Source organism: Sebastes fasciatus, chromosome 3 (assembly GCF_043250625.1).
Source record: "Sebastes fasciatus isolate fSebFas1 chromosome 3, fSebFas1.pri, whole genome shotgun sequence".
Taxonomy (NCBI): domain Eukaryota; kingdom Metazoa; phylum Chordata; class Actinopteri; order Perciformes; family Sebastidae; genus Sebastes; species Sebastes fasciatus.
In genome coordinates, this window is record NC_133797.1 from 13615743 (window position 1) to 13632451 (window position 16709).

A 16709-nucleotide genomic window follows, 5' to 3' on the forward strand; every position below is an offset into this window, starting at 1 on the left:
CAAAGCCGCTCGGGCCATCTGCCAGTGGCTCGGCAGCCTCCAAACTTCTCTCCAACGCAGATGTCTCCGAAGTGGAAGTGGTGATGATTTAAGCATGATATCAATGCTGGGAGCCAAACTATCTCCACTATTTTAATATGAGAACCACAAAGCAGAGGGCTGCTGTGTTTTTCTACATGCAGCTAAACGCAAAACAGTGCAGGTCATCCAGTTCTTTAGCATCGTGCTAAAGTACCAATAGCGAATGTGTTTGCAGCGTAAAGGGATGTATGGGACAAGAGAGCAGCATGTGTGAACTGTTAGAAAGAGTTTTTGAGAGTTTTGAGATTTTTGACTGAAGCTTGTCTCCATTAGACCCTCATTGCTTTGTGTTTCCCGCTGCACGGACCTCCCATACGAGACAGGAAACAAGACTATTCTCCCTCGAGAAGGCCACAGAACTAATAAGGAACGGGGCATTCTCTTGACATTTTTTTTTTTTACTTCAGACAAACCAGTTTGCTTGTGGATGGTTGGAGGTTTGTAAAGCATAAGAGTGGGGGAAGGACAAGGAGAGCCTATGATGAGAAGAAGAGAGACAGACAGAGATGAAAAGAAAACAAATAGATAGTCTCTTGCTCTTTTTGTGAAGCATAACATCTGCTGAGGGAGCAGATTCTGGGTCACCTCCATCACCTACCTCGGTTAATCATAACACACAGCTTCACACACGCTTGCATGCACGGACACACAAACACACCCGCACACACACTCTTGAGAATGTCACTATAGCCAAGTGCACTTGATCTGCCCACACTACTGTCACTGAAGAGGACAGGAACCTGAACAGAGAGCTGTATGAGGGTCCTTAAAGGACATAAATCAAATTTGTACACATGGCTTCACGACTGTGTGAGATTTGAAGGGTCAGTTCACTAAATATTAAACATAGTATGAAGCTAAATACTGACTAAACAGACGATAAACAGTATTTTTATTCATTTGGGAGACATATTTCACCTTCAAAATAAGAGCTCCTATGTTAGTAATGTAACAAAAAGGACAAATAATGACAAAACCTTAAGAAAATACCTATGAGATCTTCTATTTTATAGTGGGGTATAATTCACCAAGCTAAGGTAATTTTCTTGAAAAAGGCTGCATGATTATGGCCAAATAGATATTCACGATTATTGTTGATCAATATTGAGACCACGATTATTATCATATCATGAATATTCATATATGTTTTAGGGACAGTATATTTTTATTTCAATTTCACATTTTAAATAAACAGAGCGCTGCTTTCACTTCCATGTTGTGCTTCATTCCAACCGTCAAAAATTCTAAATGTCATCCTTTTACTTTGTTATTGTCAACTACAGTGGTTATTTGCATAAAAGCACACAATTCAAATGATTAAGAAATAAATGATTGTATTTTTATTTATATATTTGCTTTGATTAAAACAAATCTTGGCATTAATAGTTTTAATTATATATTATAAGCTGCTTATAGCTGACTTTAGTGTCAGGAAGTTAAACAGGTCATAATTATCTCTCTCAAACAACCAGAATTATTCAAGTTTCTCGCCAAAAAATACATTTTACTAAATTACATTTTAATTCATGACAGCATTATAATTTACATAGAGCTTGAACGCATCATAATGTAACCCAATGGAACCTCTGTTAACATTAGCTCTTGAGCTCCGTGCTGTCGGCAGATGAGCCAGTCTCTGTGATGACTCTGAAGAGCATCATTACTATAAGTGTGTGATTAATTAGTTGTTCCAAATGTTTTTAAGGTTGTTCCTACACGGCTTTTATTGGACTTGCCGTTGTGACAAATTGCAGTTTAATGTCTTCACTCACACCGAACAACTTCCACACTGCCGACATATTGTGTGTGTGTGACGTTACTGACTGTGCTGCTGCATGTCGACGTAAAACCATCGTGTGTGTTTGACCGGCAAGTCTCAGTTATGAGACTGCTGAAAACCAGCTGGCTTCAGTTGGCTGTTGATTGGTGGCTCTGTTAGTTTAGGAAGCGCTTGATTTATGCAGCAGAGCACGCAATATAAACGCCAATATCACAGTCGATCATGTTCCTTTAATTGTGGGAAGCCAAAATCGTGATCATATTCAATTAATTGTGCAGCCCTAACATGAAATACCAGTGATAAGTGAGAAAACATGTTTGTTTGTTTTTTGTCATTTGGGTGAACCGACCATTTAAAATTTGAATTATGTCCAAAGAACATGTAGTTTAAAGGGACAGTTTGGGTGTTGGGTTGTGTGAGGTACTTATCCATCGTCATATTTCCTGACAGGGCACTGAACTGAAAGTGAAACAGCTGTTTTTGCCAACTGAGTCTGGTGGCTTTGAAGAGCGCAGATGAGTCTCACTTTCAGTTCAGTTCCCCAAGATAAACCAGTGAAAATATTCTAGATATAGCGTATACACTTAAACTGATATTGATTATTTTTAGGCGAGTCTTTCTTTTAGGTGTCTAAAATACGTTTTGCTGCCAGCCCCGTCCACAGCAATACATTGCTTTGCTCCCTTGCTGGTACCACTGTCTGTTTCTCCAAACTGGGGGCGCGCCGACCGTTATCTACTGTAGGTAATACACTGACTATGGATAAGTACCTCATAGAACCGCATTTCAAAACACCCAAACTATCCCTTTAAAATGGGAGGATAGAAAGGGAGTATTTTGTATAAAATTAAAATTAAAATAAAGAGGAAAAAAGTCGTGATATTGGAGCTTCAGAGTGGTTGGCTGTCAGCCTCCATGTGGGGCAGAGCGGCTCACCGAGGCAGAAACAACATAATTAGAGCTCTGTTTAGCTCCATTACAGCCACTGCACTCCTGTCTCTGTTACCGCCTACTCTCCATACTCTGCCTAATAGCCCGCTCCTCATCACATAGAGGCTTATTGATTTAAACAGCATAATTGGAGGTGCTCGTGGCGGGGTTGCATGGACTGCATAACCTTAACGATGACCTTAATGATAATGGGGAGCGGTCTGTTTTCCTTATAGACTTCATTATCGGCCATTTGATCGTTTGAGGTCCTTGATGTGTGATAAGTAGATTTTCAAATGATTCACTGTCGCACATTTCCACTCTACTTCCTTCTGCCTCTCCTTCCTGTTCTGTCTCTTTGTTTGTCCCCGGGACAAACATACATATTGTGCACTTAAATGGAAATGTGTGGGAGGAGAGAGGCACGGTATTACTTCTGAAACACGGATAGTGACCGAGAAAGAAAATGAAAGGAGGCACACGCTGAACTTGTGAAGAGGATGACAAATATGAATGAAAGGGACTGACAGACTGACATTGTTTCATGCACTCTGCAGGGTGTTAATGCTTCCAATAAAAGGATAAAGCATTGTCAGGAATGTTTAATTCATTCAGTAGATGGAGGAGAAGAGGTACAACATTTTTTAGAGCAAAAAATCTGTAATGTGGCACGACTGTTGGGTGAAAACCAACCAACTTCCACAGCCTTTTGAGCCTTATTAAAAAAAAAGCCCTCTGGAAAACAACTCAAAAATGCACCGCCATCAAGCAAGGCAGATTTTTTTATTCTATACTCACAGAAAAAGATGACACTTTAAAGATACAAAGATTACAACCAACCGCAGTGATACATTTCACCCAAAGGCAGCAACAAGCAGCTACTGCAAAACATTTGGAAGAGGATTTAATTGCTGGCGTCAACAACCTGGAGGTGCTACTACCCTGGAAAGAGAGATTTACACAGGCTAGAAAAGGCTTTAAGATATCCCCATTCCACAGCATGCTGGAGTGTGGTGTAAGTGTGTACAGAGAGTGTAATGTAGAAGTGTAGAGTGTAGAGTGTAATGTAAAACCTGCCTTAGAGGTCGATAAAGCTATCAGTTTGAGACAAGCTTGGGATTATGTGCTGTCCTCCTCTCAGTATTGTGGTTAACTAAAAACAGACACACAGACGCTGCCAGCACACACACACACACACACATGCACAAATGCACACATGCACACATGCTCTCATATTCCCATGAAAATCAAGTAAATCTCTACATGTGACTGTGCAAACGAGGGAGGTTAGGAGATGAAATTACATAAACTGCAAATTACGAAGATCCTATTTAACCCCGAAAATACACGTTAGATCAAAACTGACCCAACTTAGAATTGATCATGTTATCCATAAGGCTGCATAATTCATATATTATGACAGAAACATGTTTTTAGTTGTTAAAAATAAGTTTTCTTCTAGATAATAAAATAAAAATAACATTTCACAGTAAGTACTCAGCAGCCATGAAGGACAAGATGAAAAGCCCAAAGCCAACAGTGAACGGTCAGTCTCCCAATACTTTCTGACATCTCCAGCATGTCTGTCATTTTTAAAAAAAAAGGCTCAGTAATTTCCTAAAACAGCTGGGCAGTGTAGGTTTTGCCAAAAGTTACTCAAACAGAAGTAAATAGAGAATTTATTATAGGGACTATTTTCAGCTGCGAATGAATACATGCTTGATTAATGCATGCTTTAGTGAGTATTTACAGCAGCAGGACGGTGTATGTGGGATTGACTCTGAATGAAATACAGTGTCCATGTTCATCATAATGAAAGAACATGTCACCCAGTCCAACAATGTGGCTCATTGATGTCTTTTTAATAAGTTAATGGAGGTTTATGGCACAGAGGAATACGATATATAAGGCTTTGGATACACATACTACATAGTATAGTAGCTTATGGTGTTTTTATGGGATTTGTTGACAATAAGAAAAATGTAGAATATCACTAAACTGGATTGAAAGCAGTTGTTTGACCCATTTTCTACGGTTACTTGAGTCCATAGCTGTCTTGATAAGGCTCCATCCCATATTCATATTTATATCATTCACAGAGAAATTCCTCCGCGTATTTCATCATAAACATATTTCATCCTGGTGCAGTTTAATCTCGCAGATTGTGTACCAAACATGAAGAAAATCCACCTGCAGGAGCATGTAAACTGTCTGTGTGTTCTTCTGCTTTGCTGCTCAGTCGATAAGAGCTGCATGTGATCGTAAAGAGGAAGGTTATTACTGTAACACCACAAGATAAAAGGTCTGTTGCAGGAAGACAAAAACAGCAGCAGCTCGCTGTTTTGTTGTTTGCTCTTTCAAAATGAAGGTGCTAATCTTTGTGTGTGATAACACAACAGGCTATTGATGTTTGGCTCAAATCTCTGTCAGGTACGGCAATTCAATACCATGGACACAAACACACACAGAAACACACTCGGCCTGATGCAGATGCATCATCTTCATCATCAGAAGCACAGAGACTGGAACAGAGTGGAATTTGAAACGTTTTAGCCAAAAATGTTTCCATCGTCAAGGTGTTTTTTGCAGAAACGTTTCAGATTTCGTTTTGTTCTCCAACTTCGCGAGTGAAGACGGTCAACTAGTGCCGCAGGAAATGCACCGGCCATAAAAAAATCAACACGCAAACACAAACAAACGTGTTACTGTGAAAAAATCTCTGTGTTCCCTGAAGGCAACTCGCCTCGTCCTCACCTCAGACCCACTTCCCCCTGACGTCCAAACTCATTATCCAATCATCTGTCGAGCTCCTGCGATTGATGCTTTTATGCGGCAGTAAATTGTTGTTGTAGAAATGTGTAGAGAAAAAAAACATGCTTTTGTTGTCTTTTGCACAGGAGATTGATCGCTTGCTAGTGTGCTCGTATGAATGACAATGTTGTTTTTTAATGCTGTTATAACTCAAAAAGTAAAATTCAAGCTTTTGTGTTAATCAAACCAATTGAATGGGCTCACAATATTTGTTCATGAAAAGCTGGCATTGTGACATGGTTTTCATCAGACAGCTGTGATATGTGTGTAGGCGCATGTGATTTGTAAGTGTGAAAGAGAAGCAGTATATCACCGATTCATTTTTTCTGTTCGTTGATTCTCGACATCTTCATTATTTCACTCCTTCTCTCTTTCAGTTGCAGTGCAAATGACCCTAAACACACACACACACACACACATTCTTCCCACTAACAAGCTCTTCCATATCGTGTGTGTAGGCCACGCGGTGAGATAGCGCAGAGACCGCCTCATGTGTCGGGCCTCCTCCGTGTTCTGGTCCCCACCGACCCCCATCCTCCCTGCGTCAGTGGGATGTCCCAGGTGTGTCTCCTCTTGGCCTTGCTTATGCTCTGCAGCTGCACAAAGGTACGACTCGCGGCCTCTCTCTCTGTTTCACGCACCCACATACAGACAGTAGATGATGACTGTAGATTAAGCCTCAGGAAGTTTCTTCCTTCTGCAGGTCTCCTCTACTAACTCCCTGGAGCTTGTGAAGGAGCAGTGGAGCGGCTATAGAAACCAGTGCCTGGACTACATCAACACCACGCCCCCCGCCGCAGGTGAGCCCGTCCCGTCCCGGCATGAGCTTGTGTCTGAACGAGATGCATGCCGGAGAATGAAGCTTGACCTACTGTAATGTAAGCACAGATTTCACAGATGTGCTCTCCACCGCAGGGCTGGTGTGTAACAGGACCTTTGACCTGTACGCCTGCTGGCCTGATGGACTCCCAGGAACAACTGTCAATGTCTCCTGCCCGTGGTTCCTGCCATGGTACCGCAAAGGTGTGTGTGTCAAGATAAGATAAGATAAACTTGATTAATCCCAAGGGAGATTATTGTGCAGCAGTTGCAGTTAGGGCTGTCGCAATAGCCACAATATTGACAAGCCAACCGCAGGAGATGGCAAGCAACCGCCACAACCGCGATGTTCACATCTTTTCTTTTTTTAATTCTTTGCAATGGAAGTGCCGCATTTTTACAGTTTGCTACGAACAGCAACAGTATGACGAGGCGCTGAGCTTCTATTCTGCGCTGAGCGCTGCTTGTTTGGTGTGTTTTTTTCTGGTCGTCGAGAGTTGAAAAATGTTCAACTTTGTTATACACAGACCGGCGGGTTCGTCCTCTCTCCCTACGTGTTCCAGCTTTCCCTTCATCCAGAGTAAATACTCTACCTTGTGCCGACATTTTGATATTCGTATCATATCAACCAGCAACCAAAGTGCAGCTGGAAAAAACGCTGCGCCTCATTGCCCGTCTGTGTTCTGCATTTAACAATAAACAAGTATTTAGTTAGTTTTAAAACTGTCATCTTTGTCATTTAAAAAGCAACAATATACCTGATAATAACCTAATAATAAAACTTATTTATACAGCAATACAATTGTGCAATATAAGTTGCAGTAATAACGCATGTACGACAGCCCTAGTTGCAGTACAAAGTGGGAAAGAGTGCAAGTATATGGAGTGCAAATAAACAGAAATATAAACAATATAGATTCTCAGTAAGGTGCAAAAACCAAATGTATACAATGCCTGTCATAATATATAATAATACAATATGTATTGAATTAAAATTAGTAATTCCAAAAGCTGTGTGTAGAAACTATCCCTTTTTCAAACAAGAGCTCCTCTTCAACACCTTCATAAGTACAAAAAAAGTACTGACGTCAGATCGTTAGAGAAATGCAGGGATGTTGCGCCCCTCCAAGGGCACGATGTGGGAGCAGAAATTCAGAGAAAGAGCTCTTCAAAGTGCTCTCATTTAAAGTCATTCTGTGGACTGAGTAGTGAATGGATAATGCTGTGCAATGGCAACACCAGCTCATCGTACTGTATGTCCTTGTCATTCAGTGGGATGAAAGAAATCTGCAGTCTGTTGAATGCCGTACTGAATAGCGTGTACAGTTGTTTAAAAGAGTGGATGAGGCAGTAATTGTGTGTGAAGGCCACATATGAGTCAGCTATCACTCTACTATCCACCTAAGAGTGGTGTCAAGACTTCACACAATCCGTGTTTCTATTTACATAGTTTTATTCTCATTTTTAAATATGGCTTTAGAAAAGCTGTGATGAAAGCTTGATAGAAACTGTGTTTTTTGCGACATTTCAAAAGTTTGGTTAAAATTTGCTTGACATTTGAATGGAAACACGGCTACTGTGTCTCCAGGAGCAGCTCACCTATCCTGGTGAGCTTTCTGGGACATTTTCCTTTGGTGTGCACAGGCTTGTGTCTCAGATAGTTACATGTAACATGTAGAATTAGTTATTTTCATGTTCAGGTTTCTTCCAGGTGGTTTGGAGACACTGAACTAGACTAGCAGCCTGGCAGGTTTCTCCATGGTTGTATCAAGGGAACTGGATACAGCGTTGGAGGCGGGGCCCCCTTCATTCCTATGAAAGTTGCTCAGTGGCGCATGATGCCGAAATGGCTCAATTTCCAAATGGAAAAGTACCCCGATCTTCCACATCCATTGGGCCCAGGGAGCAGGCGCTGTCTAGCGCTCATTCACATGAACGGTAGAAGAGAAATAACTCCGGATTCGGCTATTAATGCGTTTTACAACTTTTAGGACCTAATGATTTAAATAAGGACTATTAGAGTGTTCGTACTGGGAAGTTGATTTAAATATCCGACGAGTTACAGATATCTCTTTCCCAATGTAATTCTATAGGAAAAAGTATTTTTGGGCCCAATGGCATCATGTGACAGACACGGAAGTTGTAATACCACCATTTGGCCTCTACGAAAATTGGGTTCAACGACCGGCGCTCCGGGTTTCTCTCTGTTCTTCTATCTGTCTTCTACAGGAAGTGTAGAGAGCCAAACCACCTCTTCCTCTCTTACGACAACTGGCTCTAGAGAGGGCCATTCGTGTTTTCACATCGGCCACTGTAGCAATCCTACACGCTTGGCACATGGGAGAAGTTGTAATCTGCAACCTCACTGCTAGATACCGCCAAATCCTACACACTGGACCGTTAAGCAATTAATAAAGACAATAATCTCACCAATAATAAGATTAATTAAAGAATTTTGAACTATCGTTTCCAACGTCAAGAATGAACTTTAATGATCATCAATTTCTGTTTGTTTCAGATAAAATAATGTCACTAAATATTTATTTTCCTACAAACAAATGATTGTGTGAGCGACTTCTGAACAGTGGGAGGTACACTTGCCATCCTAATGCGAAATCTCATAACGTGAGTCTCTGTGTGAACAGTTCAGCAGGGTCTGGTCTACAGAGTCTGCAATGAAGAGGGTCAATGGGCGCCAAAGAATACCAGCGAGTGTGAGGACGACCCTGGTGAGGTGTGTGTGTATACAGTACAGTGTGTTTGTGTGCATGTGTGTGTGTGTGTGTGTGTGTGTGTGAGTGAGGTAACAGTTACCATGTGTGAAGCTGCTTGGCGTGGCAGATGGTTAGACGATATTGTGACTGTGACTGTCTTGACACTTTAACTTGACAAGAGCGTGTGAAAATCCTCCCATCTGCTCAAATACTCTTTAGGACCCTTTTTACATATTTAGTGCCAAATTGAATCTACACTGTGTGTGTGTGTGTGTGTGTGTGTGTGTGTGTGTGTGTGTGTGTGTGTGTGTGTGTGTGTGTGTGTGTGTGTGTGTGTGTGTGTGTGTGTGTGTGTGTGTGTGTGTGGGTGTGTGTGTGGGTGTGTATAAAGGCAATGCATGCAAGTAACTGACTCTGTCTCTCCTGTTGGTTCTGCAGCAGCAGTACGGCCGCATCCTCAGTCAGTTACGGATCATGTATACAGTGGGCTACTCGCTCTCCCTGGGAGCTCTGCTGCTGGCCCTGGGAATCCTCATCACCTTCAGGTACAACATGTGCGAGGAGCAAACAGGGGAGGGAGGAGGAGGAGGAGGAAATAGGTAGAGGAATGGAAAGAAAAGGAAAGGAATGAATCAACAAGGGGGGTTGAAGGACGATGAGAAAAAGGAAAGAGGTAACCAAGGAAAGAAAAAAGTGCGGTCGGAAGAAAGAAGGGAATGACAGAGGGAAAGAAGGGAGAAATTAAGTGATAAAAAGATAATACAAGTAGGGAAGGAAGGAAGAGTGAGGAAATGGATAGAAGAAAGAGAATATATGAAGGGAAGAACGATGGAAAAAAGAAATAGGGAACAAAGTAAAGAAGGAGGGAAGGAAAGGAATAAAGATAGGAAAAAGAGAAGAAGGAAGGGGGTGAGAGAGAGATAAATAAGAACAAAGGAAGAGAAAAAGAAGCAAGAATGAATGAATGATGAATAAAAAGAGTGTGATAAAGGAGGAAACCAAGGAAGGAAACAAAGCCAGGAAAAAAAGGAGGGGAAAACAAGGAAGGGAAGGAGAGAATCAAAAAGGAACAAATACAACATATCAAAGTCAAAAGCTGTCACACACACACAAACTGTCACCTGTGCACCAGGAAGCTCCACTGTATGAGGAACAACATCCACATGAACCTGTTTGCCTCCTTCATCCTGAGAGCCGTGTCCATCCTGGTCAAAGACGCTCTGCTGACCCTCACACTGGACACCAGGAGCAGCGGCGACAACCGAACACAAGCCTGGATCAACATACCGGTCAGAGCAAACACACCGCGCCAGCTTATCTGCTAGGAAATGTGTTCATGTGCAGCTATTTAGCATGAGAGAAATATCACATCACACTACTGCCTGCACTGTTAATGAAACATTAATGCAAAATAGTGCATAATGAAAAGAACAGTAATAATAATGAGACACAGGGTTGCGCCACATTCAGAGGCTACGCCATATTTCTTGAGTATCTGTATTTTTTTTATGGCAGAAGTTAGTTCCACCTTTTTTGGGACATCTCAGCAATTCAGTATAGTGCTTAATTGTCTACAGCTATCACACATAAAACTTCATATGCTGCTGATAAGGAGAAGGAGCTATTATTATATTATCTGCTGAGCCCCTCTACCAGTAATTCACGTTTTGGACCAAATGTCATTTTCCAGAAATATATCTTCAATTTAAAATTAGGGGTGTAAGAAAATATCGATACACGAGTATCACGATATTATGTTGTGCGATACTGTGTTGCTTCTCCTAACCTTAACCTCTTAAAAATCTGACGGCCCGTCGTCGAGCTCGGACGCTATTGGATCTTTCGGAGGTTGTTGCGGGCTCAGTTTTAAAGCTAGAGTGAAGGTACTTGACTCTTGGCTTGGCTTGTCGCTAAGCAGGCTAAATAACGCTTCAAAGTTACAATACATTTTGGCATGGCGATATTCAAAGGGGTCCCTTGGCCTCTGACCTCAAGATATGTGAATGGAAATGGGTTCTAAGGGTACCCACGAGTCTCCCCTTTACAGACATGCCCACTTTATGATAATCACATGCAGTTTGGGGCAAGTATAAATGTGTTATTCCTGCTTATTTTAAAATGGTTTATTTCTGGTTTGTTTTTATACTATGACAGTTTTCCTAAAGTTAAACCAAAAAAGAAATCCCAATATATCGCCTTGTTTACAGTATTGCAATATATTGAATCATTACACCAGTATTATGATGTGTATCGTATCGCCAGATTCTTGCCAATACACAGCCCTACTTGAAATGTCACATATGCGTTCATAAAGAAGACATTTGAACTTGTGAAACAGAAATTGTTGATATCAGGGAGGGAGGGAGAGAAAATCAAGAAATCCCCACACATTCTGATTTCTTCACTTTGCTCCTTTCTTGCTGAGTAGCTCTACATTTGCATCAGCGGGATATACAATACAGTATATGTCATATAAAATGGTACAAATGCCATTGTGTCTGCATCAGTCCACAGTAAGTATAAGCAATAGGCAACTAAAAATGTCCTGTAAATGTGATTTGCTGCTTTTTTTGCCGAGTGCAAGAGACATTGGAAATGTATTCACGGTTATGTTGTAACTTTAATTGCTGTGGAGGATTGTGAGCGGAAAAGAGAGGAAACTATATGTGGATGCCAGAATCAAACAGTTCATGTGAAGGACAGCACTCCTTGTCCTCTGAACGCTACACCGCTGTCGTAAGCCAACAGTTGAGCATCGCATTGTGCTGCAGTCTGACTCAGAGTTAATGCAACGGAACTGAAGCAGAATATTTGTCAGCCGTGGCCCCCTCAGAGCTCTGATTTAAAGTGACATTTTCTACTTTTGTATTATCAGAAAACGTGTCACCTTGACTTATTGTTCGTGTCCCCACCGCCCCTGTTCTGTGTCGTGTGTCAGGCTGTTACGTGGTGTCGAGGCGCCTTGGTGATGATGCAGTACAGCGTGATGGCCAACAACTATTGGCTGTTGGTGGAGGGCATCTACCTGCACAGCCTGCTGGTCATCACCGTGTTCAGCGAGAGGAAGTACTTCTACATTTATCTGACCATTGGCTGGGGTAAGGACCGCAACTGTTACACAGTCATACTAACGATGCTCCGCTTATTACAGAAGATGTGTTTCTGTTCTTTTCTGGTAGACAAATATTGGTCAGTTTAGTGAGAAGAGTCAACAGGATTACGACCCAAAGTGTTCAGATAGATCAGTTGTAGCAAACAGACTCTGTCAGGCAGTAGTTAACAGGAACAGTCATCAGCAACAGGAAGTCAGTCAGGTACAGGAATGGTTAACAGGTTAATAGACTAATAAGCAAATACAGAGCAGCTGTGTGCACAGGTGACCGTTCTCAGGGTGAGTCAGTGATAGTGATAACAATCACAGAGGGCATCTAGAGGACAGGTGTGGTATGACAGGCTCTGGAATGACAACACAAGGTGAGTACACAAGCAAACACACAGACTATTGTGTATAGAGGGACAAGCAGAGATGGGTGAGAGATAGTGGCAGATTTATTATTAACTTACATTATAAAACATTTAAAGAAATCGATGTAGCAGTATCAGAGATATCGTCTGTGTTCAAAATCACATACTAACATACTATTCATACCAAGTATGATGTAAAATTGAGAATGTAGTGCATTCATACTGCATAGTATGTGGATTTAGTGTACGTAAGAAATGCCCATAAGTACATTATGCAGCGTGAGCTTACTGGACATTGTCAACTGCCCTACTTCACTTCATTAAGTTTTAAGATATTTTCAGGCGAGAAAATAATAATAATAATAATAATAGATTAAACTTCTATAGCGCTTTTTAGGATCTCAAAGACGCTTTAACCATTCAGATTCCCAATATGTGATCAAAATTACACCTGTCTGGAAATTGATTGCAACGTTTTTGGTAAGGGTGTCAGAAAATATCGATACACATGAGTATCGCGATATTATGTTTTGCGATACCGTATCGATTCTCCAAAAAGCTGTATCGATTTGTAATTAACCTCTTAAAAAACTTGCCAGCCCACCAGCTGACCCAACCGCTATTCTGTCTTTCAGAGGTTGTAGCAGGGTCAGTTTTAAAGCTAGAGTGAAGTTACTGGCATCATATGAAACTAGAAAACCTAAGGAATACATTATGAGTCATAAAGAAGTCTATATGACGCTCCAAAGTTAGGCTAAAACCTGGCATGGCCATTTTCAAAGGGGTCCCTTGACCTCCGACCTCAAGATATGTGAATGAAAATGGGTTCTATGGTACCCACTAGTCTCCCCTTAAAAGACATGCCCACTTTATGATAATCACATGCAGTTGGGGCAAAAGATATGCTGTTTTTTGAATGCAGTATAAATGTGTTATTTTCGCCTAAACTAAAAAGGGTGTATTTGAATAGTTCTGCATACTGGGGTCATTAAACAGTCTTTGAATTGCATACATTTGGGTATTGTAAAGCCGAGACTCTTGTGGATCCAATGAGTCCAATTGTATTCATGTGTAATGATGTTTGTCCCCATGGTAGACCATTTCACATAGTGATTTTTTTTTTATACATATGGTGTGTCTTTATACCAGTTTTCCTAAGATTAGATATCGCAATATATCGCAATACATTGAATCGTTACCCCTGTATCATGATACATATCATATCGGCAGATTCTTGCCAAAAGACACAGCCCTAGTGTTCGGAGATGTGACGGCGTCGCTGGCGAGGTGCTTTGAGAACGGCCCAGCCGTGATACGTCTTGCTTCAGTGTGAACAGTCTGCTGGTAAAATCATACTTAATCATTCATTTAGTAGGCGGTATGCAGTACAAACTGATTATCTCCGACAGGAGATAATGAGATTGGTCGTGTGTGTGTGTGTGTGCATCTCTGTGTCTATCCACGGCTAATTTTGCATACTGCTGCACCAAACTGCATAATATTTTGGGTGCTCATTTATGGCTGCATTCTCAAAGACCTCTGCTTGTAGTCTTCAGACCCGACCGGTGCTGACTCAAGTGACATCACGTTATCAGATCTCCCACAGCTCCCTCTGGAGCCATAAACGGCTTTTTTTTTTCACCACACAGTAGTGAGCTATAAACACACTTTGATGTGTACAATTGGTGGAATTCCCCTTTAAAGTGAAGACTGTGGGGTTTCTAATACATGTAAATAGTTTCTTAATCTACCGCCTACTGATTTTGATAATATATTATTTCAAAGATCCACAGGACACATTATAAAAACACATTCATAAGCCCAGAGCAGCTTTGGTTAATCATTTAAGACCTGTTTTCTTGAAAACTTCACCTTAATGTTCTTATTATCTCTAAATAAATAATGACTGTTTATATTAAGTTTTCCTCTTGCTATTCTGAGATAATTGAATCATATAGTTATCTTTAATGAGTCATTGTAGCTGACAGAACAGATGATGTCCGAAGAAGAGACCGGGTTCATGAACAGATTCGATTTTGCTTTACACAGCCAGTCATATTGAGAGACCTTTTAAAGTCTTCCTTGTGCAAGAGGAGAAAATAAATATTTGTCCTGAGATAATGAGATTTTAAACTCATCATCATAAATAATGCGAAATAATACAATAAAATCATGTCAGCATGATAAGTGGATTAAATAATAAATATAGAACAAACTATAATTTGTTAAACATATTAGTTGTGTGTACTAAAAGTAATAATGAAGCTTTGGGGTGAATGATCTACCAGGAGCACTCTATGACGTCATCACTAAGCTGGTAAAATGGCGACAATCTCAACAACTTTATGTCTTACAAAGTTTTACTCTGTTCGCTTTCACATATGACCTCTCTGTCATTCCCAGGTGCACCACTCATATTCGTGTTGCCGTGGATCACAGTGAAATATCTGTATGAGAACGATGAGTGAGTTGCTTTTCATAATAACATTTTCTTAATAATGTTGTCACATCAAATGAAAGGCGGTTGAGATGTAACATCTTTTATCTGCGACCTTTGAGAATTCATACTATAGTTTATGAATGTGTGATTACTCTTTGGATACAGTATGATAACAGCAATAACTTACCATGCAAAATGTGTTTGTGTGTGTGTGTGTGTGTGTGTGTGTGTGTGTGTGTGTGTGTGTGTGTGTGTGTGTGTGTGTGTGTGTGTGCAGGTGCTGGGAGAGGAATATTAACATGGGATATTGGTGGATCATTCGTTCTCCTATACTGTTTGCTTACCTGGTAAGACTACATTTGTCTGTTTGTCTCGCACCCTCATATTCTCTGTCTGGCAGTTTACAATTGAAAACTGTGATGAAGGAAATTCAAGTCCAGAGTGTGTGCACACACACACACACACACACACACACACACACACACACACACACAGAGCGGCAGACATTCACCAACTGTGTCTTGGCAGATGTTGCTGTGAATAGAGATACTGAAAGGTACCAAATGCTTGTGTTTGGGTGCGTGTGTGCTTTTTGGAAAGTATGTAGATGGAGCAGATGGACTTGGACTCGTATTTATGCAGCGCCTTTCTAGTCTACCGACCACTCAAAACGCTTTACACTACCATGAAAACATTCACCCATTCACACACACTGATGGTAGAGGCTGCCATACAAGGTGGAGATAATCTAATGCTCATTCACACACACTCACACACCATTGGCTCAGCCTTCGGGAGCAATTGGGGGTTCAGTATCTTGCCCAAGGACACTTCCATATGCAGACTGGAGGAGCTTGGGATCGAACTCCCGGTCTTCCAATTAGTGGAGGAACATTCATCATAAAACATTGACTCACCTAATAATTAGGGATGTGACTGTGAGGAAATTTTCCCACCGGTGAAAAAACTTGTGATAACACCGGTTTTACCGATTACACCGGACATTTTACACGCAAAGATGACGGTCAATATCTGTACAGCGCTTACTTTGATCTTTAACATCGGATGACTGTGTGTCTGGCCTCTTCGGTAGAGCTTTCGCTGCGGGGCTGCAGGTTTCCACCCTGCGCTGCTCCGTTGCACACCGAAATATTGCGAAATAGGCGCTTTTGCTTTTCGCTTTGACACCAAATCCTCCGCCATCATCTTGTCTGTCAACTCTCTCTCGTCCCGTGTGTGTGAAATATGTTACTGTTACTCTGTGCTGAGACTACGTACGGAGCAAAACGATGGTGGGTACGTAATGTAATCGGTGTGTGCCCGACCACTGTGTAACACCGGTAACACTGACTACCGCGGCAAGCCTACTAATAATTACACTTAATTTCCCAGCATCCACTCTCGTACATCAGTAACATTATGATCTCTCCTCACTGACTACTTAAGATTATGTGGACAGAACGCCACTCTGTGTAGTCAAGCGTTGCTTCTAACTATGATTTTATGAAGTAAAAAATAAATAAAATCGGCCAGATGTTCAGTCAAGTGTTTGGACTAATTTTAGATCTCCCGGGGGAGACGGAGTGTGACATGACTCTTTTTCATGCTCTCACTGCAGTGCACTATATGCACTAATATAGCAATAAATTACTCACACTTTTAGTCCACC

At 41.2% G+C, this 16709-nt stretch overlaps 1 protein-coding gene across 3 annotated transcripts in view; it reads left to right on the forward strand.

Annotated features, from left to right (window-relative positions):
* The window catches only part of gcgrb (glucagon receptor b), a 60667-nt gene that overhangs the window by 34936 nt on the left and 9022 nt on the right, over positions 1–16709 (forward strand). Inside the window, exons 2-10 of one of the 3 annotated variants that reach the window (XM_074629119.1) lie at positions 6061–6208; positions 6306–6402; positions 6518–6625; positions 9067–9155; positions 9574–9680; positions 10268–10424; positions 12074–12233; positions 15004–15064; positions 15318–15387. In XM_074629119.1, the coding sequence (XP_074485220.1) occupies positions 6155–6208; positions 6306–6402; positions 6518–6625; positions 9067–9155; positions 9574–9680; positions 10268–10424; positions 12074–12233; positions 15004–15064; positions 15318–15387 (903 nt within the window). In that variant the 5' untranslated portion in view covers positions 6061–6154. Of the gene's footprint in view, positions 1–6060; positions 6209–6305; positions 6403–6517; positions 6626–9066; positions 9156–9573; positions 9681–10267; positions 10425–12073; positions 12234–15003; positions 15065–15317; positions 15388–16709 lie in introns of those variants that run through there. The other 2 variants (XM_074629120.1, XM_074629121.1) reach the window with 2 other exon arrangements.